The sequence below is a fragment of the Bacillus rossius genome, chromosome 10, assembly GCF_032445375.1.
Source record: "Bacillus rossius redtenbacheri isolate Brsri chromosome 10, Brsri_v3, whole genome shotgun sequence".
Taxonomy (NCBI): Eukaryota; Metazoa; Arthropoda; class Insecta; order Phasmatodea; family Bacillidae; genus Bacillus; species Bacillus rossius.
This window is the reverse complement of record NC_086337.1, coordinates 9967238-9985143: the sequence shown is the minus strand read 5'-3', so window position 1 is coordinate 9985143 and position 17906 is coordinate 9967238. Positions and strand designations below refer to the sequence as shown.

The window sequence follows — 17906 nt, the reverse complement described above, 5'->3', positions numbered from 1 at the left end:
ATGGACGGCAGCCAGTGTGTTTCCTGCGTGGGGAATAAGTGGCGTAGCCTTTTTTTTATGCTGGGTGAAGCGACCTTTTTCTGTCAACCCACGGGAAAAGATAATTGCTTGAGCTGTCAAAATAAACATTGCTGCGGCAGTTAAAACAAGTCGAGTCGGGCGTGCATCCAGTCGTTCGCTGTGTATGTCTACTTGAAAAACATAACATCTCAATTCATAAAAAGATTCCTTATAACCTACACGTATTGCCAGATGTTTTCAGCCTGATACATGCAAGTTCTTTAGCCACGTTTTGAATGAAAACAACTGGCGGGCCAGTGTTGTGCCCTATTTTGCAGACACATAAAGCTTTTATCAATTTGCCGACAGTTTTAATATATTTTTACTCTAGTTAAAATTAAGCAGATAACTTGATTGTTAACAAGTAGATACAAGCAGCATCCGAGGTCGGCCGCAGTGCACGGTACGGGGAGAGGGTGAGCAAGGGCGAGTGAGCGGCCGACTACCATGTTCACACGCTGCGGCCGGAGGGTTTTTCTTGCATTGTATTAATAGTAATTAATTTTAATGGTATTTTATTTATTAAGTCTAGTTCACAATTTCAAGCCAGAAAATATAGCAAATCGGACTTCAAAAACTAAGCAAACATTGTCAACCAATAGTAATCAAAATCAAGAGAAATCCAGCAGGTAGCTTTGCCTGAACTGCGTACAACACTAGACACTCGCAAAAAGCTAAACGTAAACACGTTGCCACAAAAACCTTTATCTGCACCCTGCCAGCAAAGGGACGTGGAATGGGGGTTGTCAAGCGCTGACAGCGGTCGACAGGAAGTGGTATCTATTTTTAGATATGCGCTGCCTACGGCAGTACAGCACTCGGCAAGAGAAACGCAGTAACGCAGTAACACACTACTCACCACAAGAAACTTATTTTCTGTCCGATTTTCTTCGGATTTTCGGCAATTGTTCACGGTTCCTCGAAATCGGGTTGTAATAGAGAGGTGGTCGCAATAAATGGGGTTGCAACAAAAAGGTTTTACTGTAGTATAAGTATGAGAATAAGCCAGAGAATCCCAGCCTGGCTCAGTCTCCGAGGTAGTTTTGTAATTTTTTTTATTTTGTCAGTTGTTTCCTATGTTTGTCTCTGTTGAATTTTGATCAGGAAAAGACCATGAAGGGTCCAGAAAGTTGAGTGGCTAGCCACGGAGCCTGGATGTGTGTGGCAGGAGTCGGAGCTGGATTCGTCGGAAGTGGCGATCCTGAGTGGACCATTATTGGTGCCGCAGCGGCTGGCGGCCACTCCTCCGCCCGTCGCCGCCCTGCCTGTTGCACCCATTCCCACCCAGACCTTCACCAACCAGAGCTTCGCAGCGGTTCCCACGGCCGCGCACAAGGTGACTGCTAGACATCTGCGAATTGTGATTTTTCAGTTCGAAACGAATTTGAATCGAATTTCAAAAAAATTCACGAGTTTCGAATTTTTTTCGAATCGAATTTGGGAATATTTATTAAAATAACATAGATTAAAAAATTTTAACATACCACGTTTGAAAAACTTGTAAATATGTAGTTTAGCGGTATTTGCGAAAACAAATGTTAAAAATCCGAAAATACTTTTATTATATGCTATTTCACTTCCTCTTTTCATTAAACCCGGCGGAGATAATAAATTCCAAATACTTAAGGAGATATCGAATTTTTTAATTTTCATAGTTGGGCGATATTTGTTTAAAAAAATTTAAAAATTCTGAAAATACTTTTATTCTATGCTCTTTAACTTCCTCTTTTCATTAAACCTGGCGGGGATAAGAAATTCCAAATGCTTTAGGAGATATCAAATTTTTTAATTCTCATCACAATACCTGTGCATTCATGCGGCGTTAACCATTGTTTCTTGTTTACGAGTATGAATTTTTTTTTTTCGTGACGTAGGTGAACGACTAAATCATTTTCTACTAATGGCAAAGGAATTGTACCCGCCTCTAACTTAGGTGAGTTTTTAACGTTTCAAATTTTAATGTTTTATTTAGCAAGTAATAAGTAAAAAAAAATTACGTGAGTTCCTACTGTTCATCCTTTGTCCCGGTTTGTTTGGTCAGGTCAGTTACATTATAAATACTTTAAAACTAAACAACCATTAAAATTACTTCACTTTATTTTTAATGTCCGCTTAGTTTGAAAGTATTTATAATGTAGCTGACCTGACCTAATCGACCATTTTAATTAATTAGGCATTCACGAACCCACAGCAAAATAAAAAAAAAATTGCGACGGTCTACTGATAAACACAGGTCTTGTATTGTATTGCAAAATAAGAACGGCGATATCTCCTAAATTATTTGGAATTTCTTACCTTCGCCGGCTTTAATGAAAAGAGGAATTTAAAGAGCATATAATAAAAGTATTTTCAGATTTTAAACATTTATTTTCGCAAATACCGCTCAACTTCATATTTACCCCAGATTCTCAAAAATTACAAAATAAATTAAAAATTATATCTCTATAGCACTAACACTTCGCTAATCATTTCAAATTGTCATGGAGAAAGGTGAGTTCATCAACATGGTGCGGCAACAACAATTCTCTGCGGCTGGTAAATATGTTGCCTGCTGTAGAGAAAACTCTCTCACTTGCCACCTTATTTAGCATGTTTGACTTTCAAGGATAAAAATATTAATTAAAATATCACAGCACAAGGAAGTGGTACAAAAGAAAAATAACAAATTTACCGTTTTTATCGCGTAGGCATCGCACATTTTATTCTAAAATCAAGTTTATAATTAGGGGTGAGACCGTGGGTTCACTCTTAGCTAAGTTTTGAAATAAACAAATACCGTCGTATCACTGCGCCGCGTCAGCAAGTGATAGGGTGAATTCATCTTGCGCGCCAAGCACTAGTTGCAACATACACACTTCTAGTACAGTCGGTGCTAATAAAATAACGAAGTACAGTCAAACCTCTATCTATCGAACTCGCATGTATCGATTGTCCGTGTTTATCGTATACTTTCTACGGTCCCGCCAAAATTGCCATACAACTAAGGTTAAAAAAGTCCGCTTGTACCGATGTTCGAATTATCGTTTTGTCCGCATTGATCGTACAAAATATGTGGTCCCGTCACTATAAATTATAATAAATGATCGTTTAACCATAAATATTTTGCAGAAATAACCATTTCTTAGACAGAAACCGTCATAAAAACAGTAACGATTGTATAAGTAAAAATCACCTTAAATCTGCAGCCGAGTAATGGAGCACGTAAACATGAAGAAAAGACAAATGAACAACAAACTACGAAGAAATATGGATGATGTACCATAACTACAGTACAAACCCAATTGTTATCTTACGATAATTACCATAAAAAGAACTACAGATTCTTTGTTGATACCATAATACTACAGAAGCACGATAGCTACCACATTTGCACTATAGTTACCGTAACAACCGAAATGTATATTTACCGTGATGGTAATGTACGTATTTATTTAAGACATATTAAAATTAAAGAACATTACTGAAAAAAAAGCATGTTAAATATTTATATGTACGGTTAGCACATGTTGCGAAGAAATAATGCGATCTGAAAGAATGCAGTACTACTACGAAAAGTGAAAAGGGTACTCGTGGATTTTTAGGTTATGGCAGTCTCTCACGTTTTTTTAGTAATATCGGCCGAAAATTAACAAGCGTATCGGAAGTAGGCAGAAATGCCGATTCAACTAAATATTGGCAAAATCGGCTTCTTCAGTACACATCTATATTTGATGGCATGAGTAAACATTTCAGACTTCAGGATATTGAAAAAGACTTTAATTTCCATGTAGGTTTATTGTGTGTATGTGTTTTTTTTGCAAGTGTAAATTGAATTAAGTAAAATGCTTCCATCTTTATTTTTTTCAAATGATTAAACTTTAATGACAAGTAACTGATATATTTCTGACACTAATTTTGAGGTTGAAATATTTTTTTTCAAAATCTAAGAGTGAAGTCCACATCTATTGAATGTCCGCATCTACTGAATTTTTTTGTTGGTCCCCTGAAAAACGATAGATAGAGGTTTGACTGTAATATAACACGAAGCACCGTAGCACTTGTTCAGCGTAGATGGTTAATTTACGAAGGAAAATCTATGCACTTTACGCCTAATAGCTGTCTTCACAAAATCATAAGTTTTGATAACAGGATACTCAAGTTTCCTTTTCTTCCCAGGAGTTGTTAATGTCCCAGTGTCCTATAATTCTTTCCTTGCACGAAGCACACTGCTCTTCGAAACACCCGTAAATTCTGAAGTTAAACTCGCGATATCGGTCACACGACAATCCGGATATTTGTCTGAAAATGTTTTAAAAACATTCAACACAATAGTTTTCTGTGCACTTTTCAAAGGCTTTCCCGTTCTGTGCTTTACAAAACTCGGTCCAGCATCAGCCATAACAAACCGTGCGCGCGCGAATCCGAAATACAACTGTTGCGCCGGGCATTAACTGTACACTACACACGGCGTCTGCTAACATAATTGTAAGTAAATACTTGCTGACACATTAAACTGTATTGGATATTAATGGTGAAACGCTATAATGCTATATAGCAATAATTGTTACAATAAGGCAGTGTAAAAATACTTACAAATGGTACGTAACCAAGGGACTATTTCTTGCGCACAAATAATGTGCGCGGCGGCCGGCAGCCAATGAATATGTTTGTTTACAAGAGGCTTTGTTTATTCCAAAACTCAGGTAAGAATGAACGGAGAATACTATTATGCAAAAAAAAACGTAAAGTAATCAATAAAAACAAAACCTATTCATGGAAAGTACGTTTATTTATAAAGTAGACTTCACGAAAGCAGGCTAAATAATTTAAATTTATGAGTGATGCAATAAAACCATTTTATTCAACGTAAAAAAAAAAATAGAAACCAGTAACAAGAACGTGATTTGTAACTATACGCATAACGATCGTGCGGGTTAACTCTGTTACTGACAGAAAGCGCGCGCGCATGCAGTCTGCGAGCTATGGATATCAATTTTCGACTACGTGCGCGCGCTGTATACGGGAATACAGGAATCAACACAACAGAACTGACGCTGCTTACATTTTTATTAGCGGTATAAAGCGACTCCCGAGATGTTAAAGATGAAGTTTATAACTTTTAAAAACGTCTTTAAAACACGATTTACACATCAGATTATTTTGTAATAGGATTAATTAAGTTAGTAAGCAGTTTTATCAGAACGAACGGCGTAAACTGCGTAAAGCAATAGGAGCGTTGCAAACAACGGGAATTCATTACATTACATCAAATGAGGTTAAAACGGGACAGAAATAAAATGGTTCAAATAACGTGAAAACATAAATAACGGTAACGTAAATAAGGGGTTTCAATGTATAATTTTTGTAATCGTCCATTTACATTTCTTTTAAAATTGGGGGAGGGTGATGTCTTATATTAGTGTACCCAGGCCAGATTTTGCAAGTCGAATTATTGTAAAATGAATTCGATTCAAATTTACGAATCGAATATCAAAAAAATCGAACTCGAATTCGGAAATTTCGAATATTCGCAGAACCCTAGTGACTGCTTTGCTCATCAAGTTTTCACTCACGGTACAAGTATTCATTATTTGGAATTTTTTTTAGGAACATCTTGGCTACCATGTAATAATTTAAACCTTTTCTTGTCATTTATTTTTAAAACCAGGCCTAAAAGGGTAAAATTTATAACTCCAGCTCCTGCACACGTTACCCCCTGACCTTAATGGACGTGATAGTTTTTATAGGATGTTACAAGAAACAGTATCTTGCTGCATTTTCTCTCTTGAGAAAAGGGATGGTAAAAAAGCATTTACAATAGCGGAGTAGAGAAAAAAATGGTATAAAAAAGTATTCTCTTTGTCTTGTTGTTAGGTTAGAGTTAAAAGGGGCCATAAAGAGGGGAGAAGTGATCGCAGAACTGCCTTATACCCTCTCTCAGTAATAAAGAATGACAAATCAGAAAAAAAGATAGTCTCAATACCAGTGCAGAATTTCTTGAAAGACTTCACTTTTATCTTTGGAACTGTACTGAAGACAGATATTTAGTGCGACAGTTATTTGAGGGCGACCCTTACAATGAAAATGTTAAATTTTTATACCCAAAATTATAGGTGCGATCCATACGCAGGGGCAAATACGGTAACTTGTAACTATAATTTTATTTCATCTAACAATTGCTACAGTAAAGTGTTTAAATTCTGGGAATATTTTCATGTAGACAAGTTGCACATTAGGTTTTTATTCTGTTGGGATGTAGTAGGGCACAACATAGTTTTGAAAAAAGAGCATTTGTACTAAAAGTGCTGTAGTCTTTATATAGGTTTTTTATTTTAAAGCTACTGTATATTAGACATTATTTAACTTCAACTGTTACATTACACAAAATATTGTGTAATTAATATTAAAACTACAAATTTTGTAAACCAATTTCCAGAATTGGAATCGAGGTAAGAGTCGACTTATTGGAATTGATGAAATGTCTTTATTTTGACATCTCTACATAACATTATACGGACTTCAACAACAACAATAGGTACTTGGGCATTATCAAACGTCCTTTCATGTATTTTTAAAGAAGCTGCATTAAACTTGGTTGAAAATTCATAATGTTTGTTGTAAACAAAAGTGAAGCGAGATACCATTTTGACTAGATAATCAAAAGTATATGGACACATGCTGTATGCATGATGTATCACTTTTGTGTTTGTGCCAAAAAAAAACAAACTATTAATTGCCATGATGGTAGAAAATAACCATATTCCAAACATTGAAATATTTTATTTCTATGTTTGAGTGCTATGTTGCAATCCATGATGTACATAAAGCCATTTCGAAACGGTGTAGTTTTTCAATGTTTTAAAACATCATAATCAGTCAGTATATACGGTTTTCGGGTAGTATAACTATGTTAAATTACCTGTACTTCCAGAAAACTCCACAAGAATGTAAATAAAAGACTATGTTGTAAAATGTTTGCAAAATTATGTATTGTGTGATCGTATCATCGTGGCACATGCTAAATACCCATACAGGTAGAGTGTTTGCTTATCGTGTGCGTGGCAGGAGGAGGGGGAGGAGGCCCGCGGCGTGCCGGAGCAGCCGGCGCTGGTGGCAGCAGAGGGGGAGGGCTGGAGCAAGCTGGAGGGGGGCGCAGGGGGGGACTGGAGCCAGCAGAGCGACAACCAGGGGGACTGGAGCCAGCAGAGCGACAACGCGGGGGACTGGAGCCAGCAGAGCGACCAGACCAACACCGCCGACTGGAGCGCCCAGCCCGGCGACCAGAGCGACGGTGAGACCACCAACTATGTTAGTATAGCCCCTCCCGGTAAGAGGGTAATGAGGATTGTGACATGCATCAGGGTCACAGCGGCCAGCTCGTCCGAGGCATGCGAGGCAGTGTCCTGTTAAGATGGTTTCTCACCAGAGCATACACAAGGTCTGCCGTCTGTAAATGACTGGTCGAGGCAATTTCCCGTGAAACACTTTTCTGTATGCCGTATGAACAAAAATACAGTAGAACCTCATCTTCACATATCTCAGGGGACCAGGAAAAAGAAATATGTAAAAAACCAGGAAAATGTAAAGAGAGGGCAGTTTTAAAAAAAATAATTAGTTTTATTGTCACTGTGATGGGAAACATTAAGCATATACACATCACACTAAATAAAATGTCAGAGATGCTTACTTTTTTATATTGAATAGAATTTCATTATCTCACATGGTAAAAAGCAATAATTCCATCAAATCTTTCAGTAATTCATAATTGTTTAATTTTGGAACATGAACATTTTGGTTCATGAATAAGAGATGTGTATGTTGAAGCTCTTATTAGTTATTATGGTAAGATTTTCTTACACAATTCATTTATGGACATTATTAATAATAGAACATTAACATTTAATTAATTTCGGATTTTTTCGGAAATAATTCTATTAAAAGAACATGACTACTTTCACAAATATGTTTAGGAAAAAAAAATTCAAATGCAATGTTTGGAAATTCAGTGCTGCCAAATTAAAACAAGCATCGCCAAACATGTACAGAGGCGCCATATTAATGGGTATAATTTGGTACGTTGCTTTAAAACTTATTTTAATAAGAGCATAGTAATCCACTGTTTCTTTATGTAAAAAGTAAAAAAACCCTTATACAACATTATTTTCATTCATAATACATTAAAGTTTAAAGGGGAGAGATGTCAAATGAACTTAATTTTCGTGTTCATGTAACCAAAGTTTTGGTTCATGGCCGTAGGGTTCACAATGGCAGTAGCAAAAAATAGCAAGTTGTTTTCAATGGCAAATGAAGTGGCAGTGACCACAAGTACACACAGTAACGTATATTAAATAAACCTAACACTATTCACTAAACTTTTCTAATAGTTTGCTAGTAAATGCAGTTCTGTTGCAACGTAAATGACAGGATATGCTTTCGCATAAAGTGGGCAAATAATGCATTATTACTATGGAGAAAATGACGTTGCAAGTGAAAAATATGTTAATCATAGGAATTGGTAAATCCCGAGTAATTAAAAATAAGGTTCTAATGTAACATAATCTGGCCCCTTTGACACACACTGACAGCTGCACTTGTAGTAATAACCAAGTCAAGGACGTGAAACAGGATGGCCAGCTGCACAATGCGTCTCTAGACAAAGAAGCTGTCGACAGCAGTTGCGTTTCATGATATTGTCATGACCCATCCAGAAACATACTGTCAAGAACTGTTACCTTCCAGGAAATGATGACTGTAAACAGGTGGGAGACTATGAGCATGAAACATGTGTAAAGGCCTGAAGGGACGTTCAAACCAGCGGCGGGCAGGTGTCTGAAGTGCAGAGGAAGTATCGAGATGTGAGGATGAGTCTCAAAAGGCGATGAGGGGAGTCTGCGATAAGGTCGTGCCTGGCAATCGCAGCTGCCACGCCCACTTAATGAAAATCTGGTGGGATGAGGGGTAACGAGTGCAGCATGTGCAGTGCCTATCGGTAGGGACCCCAGAAAATGGTAAATAAAACTGGCTCATTTCGGTGTAAAAAAATGACAAAAGCGGTGCAAAAAATCGGTGTAAAAATAAGCAAGCGGTGCAAAAAATCGGTGTACAAATAAGCAAGCGGTGCAAAAAATCGGTGTAAAAATAAGCAATCGGTAGAGATCCCAAAGAAATGGTGAAAAAATTATGCCATTGGCGGTGTAAAAGAAACCTCATAGCGGATAGGCACTACAAAGTAGCAGACTGTGCCTTACATCGGCCCACTTTGTCTGTCGTTTCATCACACACGAATACAATCTGTTTGTCTTCTACAGCGTGCCTTACTGCTTCCTTATTTGCCTGGCCAATTTTTGGGACATAAGTTTCTCCAAGAGTGTTGGCTGATGGTAAATCCCCTGCACCTAATATGTATACATAACTTACAATATACAGTAGAATCTCGTTATAGCGAGCACGGTAATAGCGAGAACACGGATATAACGAGGTATTTTTGAGGAATTTACGGCGTGATCGCTTGAAGCGCGCTTTTGTTATTTGTCTGCTTTATCTCCAGCCCTCTCGCTCGCCACTAGACATCTTGCCGTTGACGCCTGTCACATTCTTCAGCCGTGCAGACGCCACCTAAGTGCGTGGCTTAAAAATAGAATCCCATCCTTTCTTTCTTTTATCAAACTTCCGTTAGTTATCTGTGCCGTGTGTAGACAAAGTTTGAGATTGGAACAGAAACAACGTAAGAAAGTATTTTTTACAAATTAGAAATATGTATGTTTTTGTTTTTATAATCGCGTATTTTCCGTTTTTTGTTGTTATCTTAAAAGAAATAATATTAAAAAGCCGCTCTAATGAGATTTAATTGTTTCTTGGTTAACAAAAACTATTAATGATCAAATATTGTTAATTGTTTATATTCTATTTATTATTATTTACGCGACGTCATACTGTACGCGTACGTAATACGACTGGATTCGTTGCTGCAACATAACATAGCATGTTATGTGGTATCAGAAGTAACGAGTAACATAACGATAGTAACGAGTACTAATTGTTATAGTAACGAATACATACGGATACACATTTTTTCGTTACTTTTTCATCTCTAGTAGGCACTACCGTATTTATTTCCGAATCGCTAGGGCAGTTTTCTTGTAACTTTTGTTTCGGTCAGTGGTTGGGGTATTTGTCCGGGAAAGGGGTGGTGATGGTTTGAGTTTAATCCCAAATTTATTTTCTAAAAAAGTTGACAGGTTTCTTTAAATGAAAAAAGTATAGTTTTCCAGCGACTATTACGTTTGAGGCGTACGTGCGTTGCCGCAGCCGCACTCCTGCTTTTTTGTAAGGAATTAAATCGTTGCGCTACACTAGCACCACCTGTTAGCAACATCCCGAACCAACATGGCCGCCAGCAGACCGCCCGCGTCGACGATAGATAGCAGCACAATGCTGCGTCGGCCGCGGGTTGAGATGCTATACTTACGTGGCGTGGCAGGGTATTCTGGTTATTTTGACGCAATCGGTGATCGCATCCGTACTTATGGGGTATCGTTTTAAAGAGAATTCACACATCTGCTCACAGAAATTAAGATTTCGTTAATATAACCTGTTATTTTCCAATTATACAGGTTTAAACACAATTTTTATGCTATTTTCGGATAATTTTTATTTTTTGGGGGCCAAAATTTGTCAAATTCGGTTATAGCGAGGACACGGTTATAGCGAGGATCAAACCCGGAACCGTGACACCTCGCTATAACGGGACTCTAGTGTACTTATAAATAGGTAGCATTTATAAGGTTATCGCTAGTGATGCGATTTTCGATACTTCGATACCTCGATACCTTCGATACTTGACGGTATCGAAAAGTATCGAGTATCCAAACTGTAAGTTCGATACATTTTTTCGATACCGTAATGCTTGTTCATTTGTATTGAATTAAGTTTTGAGTCTCCATCGGACAAAATACAACTACAGTAGAACCTCGATGATATGTTCCCGTTTCATACATTTTCTCGTGTCATACTCCAATTAATTTTTAGAGCTGGGCCGATCACCTATTTTGCCGATCATGCCGATGCCGATCATCTGCTGCCGATCTTGCCGATCTTCTGAGCCGATTAGAGCCTTTCAAGTACCTCTGATTACACATTGCTTTTGACGGATCACTATAAACTGTGAAATATTCCCAGACAAAACTACTTTTCATTGACATGATTACTTAAAAATCACGACATTATAAATTTCACGGACTAGCAATTATACAGGTAAGCCCGGAAGGTCTTGTCAAGCTTCTCAGACACCAGCGTGCAGCTGGGTTAAGGCCAAGGTCATGTGACGTAACATCTACCGAGGCTTACTGCACCTTGGCAGCAGATGGATAAAAAATAGTAAACTCCCCATTATTCGTGTTCATTGGGACCCGCCGATGCCCGGATAATTGAAATTATGTAAAAAATAATAATAATAAACCCGGATAATCGGTTAACGGTAAGGGCCGCCTTCGAATTGTTGTCTCGGCTTAAAAAAATACGGCACTGCCTAGCCATTAGTTCACGGTCATTTACAACAGCCGAAGAGAGAAAGATAAGATCGTGCTGACCTTGTACACATAAATTTTGGGTAGCTCCCCACCCCCCTCCACCCCTTTGACCAGCCGAATGCCAGACAGACACGTCACTCGCCAGGCGCCTGCCGTGCGTTGGGCGGAAAGTAACTCAGTAGCACGTGAAACAACATTCGAACAAACGGGAGACGGGAAACAGAAGTCAGGACATCCCCCTCAAGTTTAAAGAGTGACAAATGTGACAGCTGAAAGGGGGGGGGGGGGGGGGGGGGGGGGCGACACAAAGGGTCGGTACAAACAGCGTTGCAGAGTTTGGCGGCCCACGCGATGGCTTGCATTGTTTGCCGGCCGCCGGCCCGCGTGACGTTAATTTTAAGCGCTGACAATTTTAGCTTCTCTTTTTTTTCTGCACTTTTAAATCGTCCCGGATTATCCAATTCCCGTATTAGCGCGTCACGGATTAACGAGGTTCTACTGTGGGAAACAAAACTCTTCATCAACCAGGTTTTATACAAAAGAAAGTTAAGCTCTATTTCCCGCTAAACAGGATAAGAATATTAATTTCGCTAAACAAAACTTTCAATAGGCCATATTTAGCGAGAAAAAACTAAATAGATGCATTCCCGAAGAGTAGTTGTTTACTAACCACATGACTACTAGCGCCATTAATCCGTACGAATTCCGTCGCGCGACGCGCGTCACTCTAATCTCTGGCGTCACATAACCAACCTAAACAACAGTCGCCATTCGCCATTCCGGTAATATTAACCGTAAATGGTAAACAAATACATAGTTTTCGGTTCGTAAATGATAAATGACTTTGCAAATAGTATAATGGAAAATTATTTTACCGAAAGTACCGTAAATATACGTGGAAATTGATACTTAGGTATGTAACTGTTCAATGATTATAAAACTTACGGTATTTGTTTACTTTATTGGTATATTTTTTTCGTGTGTGGTTAGTTTTAAATTATTAAATCCTATTATTTTTCGATGAATAATCAAATTTTCTTCCCGAAAAGTACCGTAAACAAACATGGAAAGTTGTTAGGTACAGGTAATTATTCAATGTGATAAGTTTGCAGTAGGAGACCAATGATCGGCTCAAATAATCGGCTACGTTTTGCCGATCATTATGATCGGCAAAATTAACAAAATCGGCCGATTATTACGATCGGGGATCGGCATCGGCCCAACTCTATTAATTTTGGTCCTGCCGAAAGTACTATATTTACAATGGTTTACTTACCCGGAACATACACTTATAAAATCATTAATTTCCCGTTAGATCCGTTTTTAGGAAGCGGAAAAGTCCTAAAATGCACAAATTTTTTTTGTTATATTCCTCCTGATAAACTACGTTTTAGTGCTTTTATTTTGAAAAACATTCATTGTTTACCTTTGCAAACGTAAGAAAATAACTTTATCACACCATAGATATGGATAGTATCAAGAAGACTGTGCACTTCGCTAGTAGCATCTATGGCCAGCACTAAGCGAGACTAGTGGTGCAAACTAGCAATGATTATGAAAATGGTGCACGCGCTTTACCAAGGCACGGATCTCATATTTTGTGCATTCATTAAGAGCGTTCATCAGAGCAGCAAGTTCTCAGCTCGCGCCTGGCATCTGCATTTGGGTGTATGTGTGTGACCGCGAATAGAGCAAAAGGAGGAGACAAAAAGGCGTCAGTTATCGCTCTCGTACGGTCTTCTCCACACCATTCACGAGGTGTTATCTTTCTTCCCCCACCTTGCGGGCCCCTTGTCAAGATAAACCCTTCCAGAGACCACGGATGCACAATAACTGATGCGAGCCACAGCCACAGTGCTACCATTGAATATGTATATGGATAGAAGTCGCTTCCTAATGGAGAAATACGTTCGTGATTCGGGGCGCTATTCAAGTAGTATACATATTCAATGATGCTACGTTTACGTATATATGTACACTAAAGTGATTCACTTATTCTATTTAGTTTTGTTTCATATTAGTATATTATAATCACAAAAGTAAAAATGGTGTTATAATACATACCGGACTTTATCTTGAATACATTTTGAAGTAGTTGTAATGCGAAACTAGGAACTATGATAGAAAATGTTCTAAATTAGTTAATAATTTCTATAAGTGCAAATATTAATTTTTGATGTGACAACGTCTAATAAATCGATGAACGCCGGCTGCACGCACGAAAAAGGATGACTCATTGTCCTGTTACGCTCATTGTCCCGTTACACTCATTGTACTCTTGCGCCGCATCTCTCCCACTCGATTGGCCTATGAATGTACTATCTTTGACAGATTTGTGCGATGGGAGTGCATGACTTGATGTAAGTTTTTGGACATACGCCATTGCTAAGCTCATTTATGTCTGTAGAAGAAAACTACAAAAAACCCAAAAGACAAAAACTAAAACACAAATTAAGTAAAAAATTGCCGTTGTCAATAGGATATAAACACCACATTATATTCCATATCAAGAATATGGTCAACAAACAAAGAAAAACAAAGAAAAATGGACTAACAGAATGAAAAAAAAAAAACCACAAATAGGGATGTACCGATATTGAAAAACCGGTTACCGATTATGATTAACGATTCACTAAAAAATTCAAATTCAGCCGATGTTCCAAACCGATTAAGAATACAGATTATATTTTCCCGATTATTACATACATAAATTAAAAAAGAAAACAAAGAGAACAACATTGTGATTAAAATTGATGTAATGGAGGCATGGACCATAAGTGTACATACATATGTATAGAATGCAGACAAAATCATTTTTATTTACATAAATATTTAAGATTTTGGTAAGCTAGCTAAGGTATTGCACATAACATTAATAGCTTGACATCGTCCGGGGCTACGCCCAGCTCGATATGCCATCACACCCCACCACTCCACTCCTTCCCTGGCGTTTGAATCTCCCGCCGACATGTGTGTGTGTTAGTGATGGGTCGATTCCGATTCCGGAATCGGTCGGTTCCACCGATTCCACTGGAATCGTGGGATTCAGAATACAATGGTTTTGGAATCGACCATGACCGATTCCTGCATTGTTTTTAAGTTTGCAAAATACATAATCTACGCAACGTAAGAAAATATTAAAATGCATGCAAATATAATTTTTAAAACTACATAATACAATCTTTTTTTACGGAACTGATTTACTTATTACGGTGATTAACGTATTTATTTACTTGCACCGCCATTTTCCCTACTGTACAAATGCAGTATCTACTTTCCCACTTTAAGCGAAAGCATTTTTAGGAAATTACGTTGCAGCAGCACTGCATTTAATAGCAAACCTTCAAAAATAATTAGACAAAACCATAAATGTTTAAAGAAAATTATGTAAATGTAAACGGCAAATAATGTAAACGTTAACTATTTGATCATGGCAGCTACATTTGCCATTGTAAACAACCTAATTTTTTTTTGTGCTACCTGCCATGGTAAACCATACGGCCATGAACAAAATCTTTGGTGACGTGAACGTGAACATCTCTACACATTAAACTTTAAAGAATTAAAATGAAATAATTTTTGAATGAAATTTTACCCAAATTCACAGTGGATTATTGCAACCATATTAAAATAAGTTTAAAAGCAACATAACCAAATTGCTTTAAATCGGCGTTCTTGTGCGTGTTCAGCGATGCTCGTTTTACGTTAGATATATTTTGGAAAGGCAGTTGGCAAGTCTGAATTTCCAAACATTGCTGCGGAAACGTTCGTAAATTTTTATTACCAAACGGCAAACATAAACAATCTTGTGAAAGTAGTTGTGTTAGTTTAACAGAATTGTTTCCGATAAATTTCTGAAATGAATTAAATGTTAACACGCGATTATTTGAAGAGTTTAAATATTTTGTGTAAGAAAATCTCACCATAAAATGTGAAAATTTTGAGATGCTAAAAATTGCACAGAACTTTCTTAATCAAGAACCGAAAATTTATTTTCTCTTTACGATTGTGAGGAACTGCAAGACTGGATGGATTTATTCTTTTAACCAAGTGAGATAATTAAGTTCTAGGTAATATATTAAAACGTAAGCATCTCTGACATTTTATTTTAGTGTGGTGCATATTTGTTTGTCATTTCCATCATAATGAGATAATAAAGTTTTATTTTTACATTTCCCTTTTTTATTTTTTTTCGCCATGGTCCCTTGAAATATGTATAAACGAGGTTATATTGACATTTTATTTGGATCATTATTTAGTTGTGCTTGAAAATAAAATTCTTAACCTAACCGTACAAACCCTCTTTTTTTACAATTAATTAATTGAGTTGATAATGTAAGGTATCTAAAGTTTGTTAAGTTATAACATTATTTACAATTTAAGTCATTAGACATCTTTGATTATTGGCAGTGTTTGAACACGTGTTTCGTCTAACTATATGCAAGGTTAAAAGGCCAAATTGTGCTAGAAATACAAGGTAGCGTAACTTGATGGTAATGAACATACTTTTTAACATTATATAAGCTGTATATAATGTTAATTTCTGCACAGAAAATGAAACACAACATAATTACATTTTTAAAATCATAAACAACCTTTTTTTTCTTAGTATATTACTCTGTTGAACATTGTCAGATAAAAATTAAGGAATCGGAATCGGATTCGAAGAATCGACCCTTTAATTTAAGAATCGAAAATGGAATCGGAATCGGTATATTTTAGGAATCGGCCCAACACTAGTGTGTGTGCGTGTGAGAGTGCCGCGAACCACAGGAAGAGGGCCCAGTAGAATCAGTGCTTCGACCCCTAAATTATTAGTAATTGGATGTTTGTAATTCGCTTTTCTTTTTCACCCCTGTTATTTTTATAATATTTGTCATTTCAATAATTAACGTAAATTTTAAGTGTATTGATGAAATATCCTGCAGGCCGCCAGAGACGTAGACTTGCCGAGGCCATAATGCAAAACCGATCTTCATCTTTTATTTAGAACTGTATAATAAATTTCTAATGTAATTCTTATATTTTATAATTCTATGTAAGAAATTAAAGAATAGCTTTTAGGGTTTTCTTGAGTAAGCCTCGGCGCAATACGGCCCGAATAACGGTACCCTCCGTTTGGCGCGCTGCGTCATTGTCTAGCCACCCCGACGGCCATTGCTCGCCCCAGTCGATCTCTAGCGCTCACCGAGGTAGGAAGCACGCCGCACTCCGGGGACTTCAACTTTGATATTCAACTGATCCGGTAATTCTGTCGACTCGTAAGCAATCTAAAACGTTTTCGTATATCCCCGGGGCCTACCTCGGGAGCCGACTGTTTGATTAATAGCTGTTAACTCCGGTAACGGGACTTGAAACCTTCGCGAACATTCTAGCACGGCCACGTGGTGGCCGGCCTCACCTAAGCCTATTGCGCCGTAAGGCTTTTGACTGTTAAACGACGAGACTAGGAGTGTGTAAGGAGTTATCGTGTCTATGTGTATGCAAGGCCAATAAAAACCCGGATCCGTATCTTGTGTTGTGATTGGCCACGTGTGTGTTACCCGAGTACCTAGGGGCGTGTGGGACGCCTTAAGAGCCCACGGTAGGGATTAAAGCGTGCCCGACGCTGAGAGCGGGCTATAGGTCTGGTTATTGCATAGGCAGTATTCGGGGGAAAACGAGTCACGTCTCCACACGGGCGACGTCACGCCCTGGGATCGGAGTCTTGCCGGGTCCACGTGCCCCTACACGTGGTGGCGCCCATTAAATTACAGCCTAACATCCGAACAACAACCCCCGGCCACGTCAAGCTACAGTTAATAGCTTTTAGATTTTTCTGTGGCTCCACATATTACTTGTAGTGAAAGACGTTTTGTTTCCATGTACGCCACCACGTGATATTTTTTGAGAACAATATTTACACACTGCATATTTAGCATCCGGCCCGGATCCTAAAAAAAGTATTTCCACACAGCACTGCGACTAGCGAACCCATGATTATTATGCAACATTAAATAGTGAATGCAATGTATAACAGCTCTTAACAAATATTTATTTTGGTAAATGCCAACAAATAGAAAACTTAGCAAAATATACTGTAATATTTGATCAAAGAATTCGTCACTCCGTTGACGTAATGTATGGACGTGCATTCGTGACTAGAAAACAATAAAACAATCTACAGTCTCCGAGTCGTATTCGCTAATACAGACATTACCAATATTCGATAAATTAATTTCGGTCTCAAACAGAAATATTCCTACAACCGACCACCAACTATTGCAATCGTGAACTTTTATTCCTGGTTAAATTTTTGTTGTTAATATACAGTAAAAATAAAAAATAAAGAAGACTTTC

General features: G+C 37.8%; 1 protein-coding gene across 2 annotated transcripts in view; it reads left to right on the top strand.

Moving 5' to 3' along the window:
• LOC134535771 (caprin homolog) overlaps nucleotides 1-17906 on the top strand; it is a 190213-nt gene that overhangs the window by 73828 nt on the left and 98479 nt on the right. For both annotated transcript variants that reach the window (XM_063375016.1, XM_063375017.1), the window contains exons 7-8: nucleotides 1229-1396; nucleotides 7105-7330. In XM_063375016.1, the coding sequence (XP_063231086.1) occupies nucleotides 1229-1396; nucleotides 7105-7330 (394 nt within the window). The remainder of the gene's footprint in view (nucleotides 1-1228; nucleotides 1397-7104; nucleotides 7331-17906) is intronic.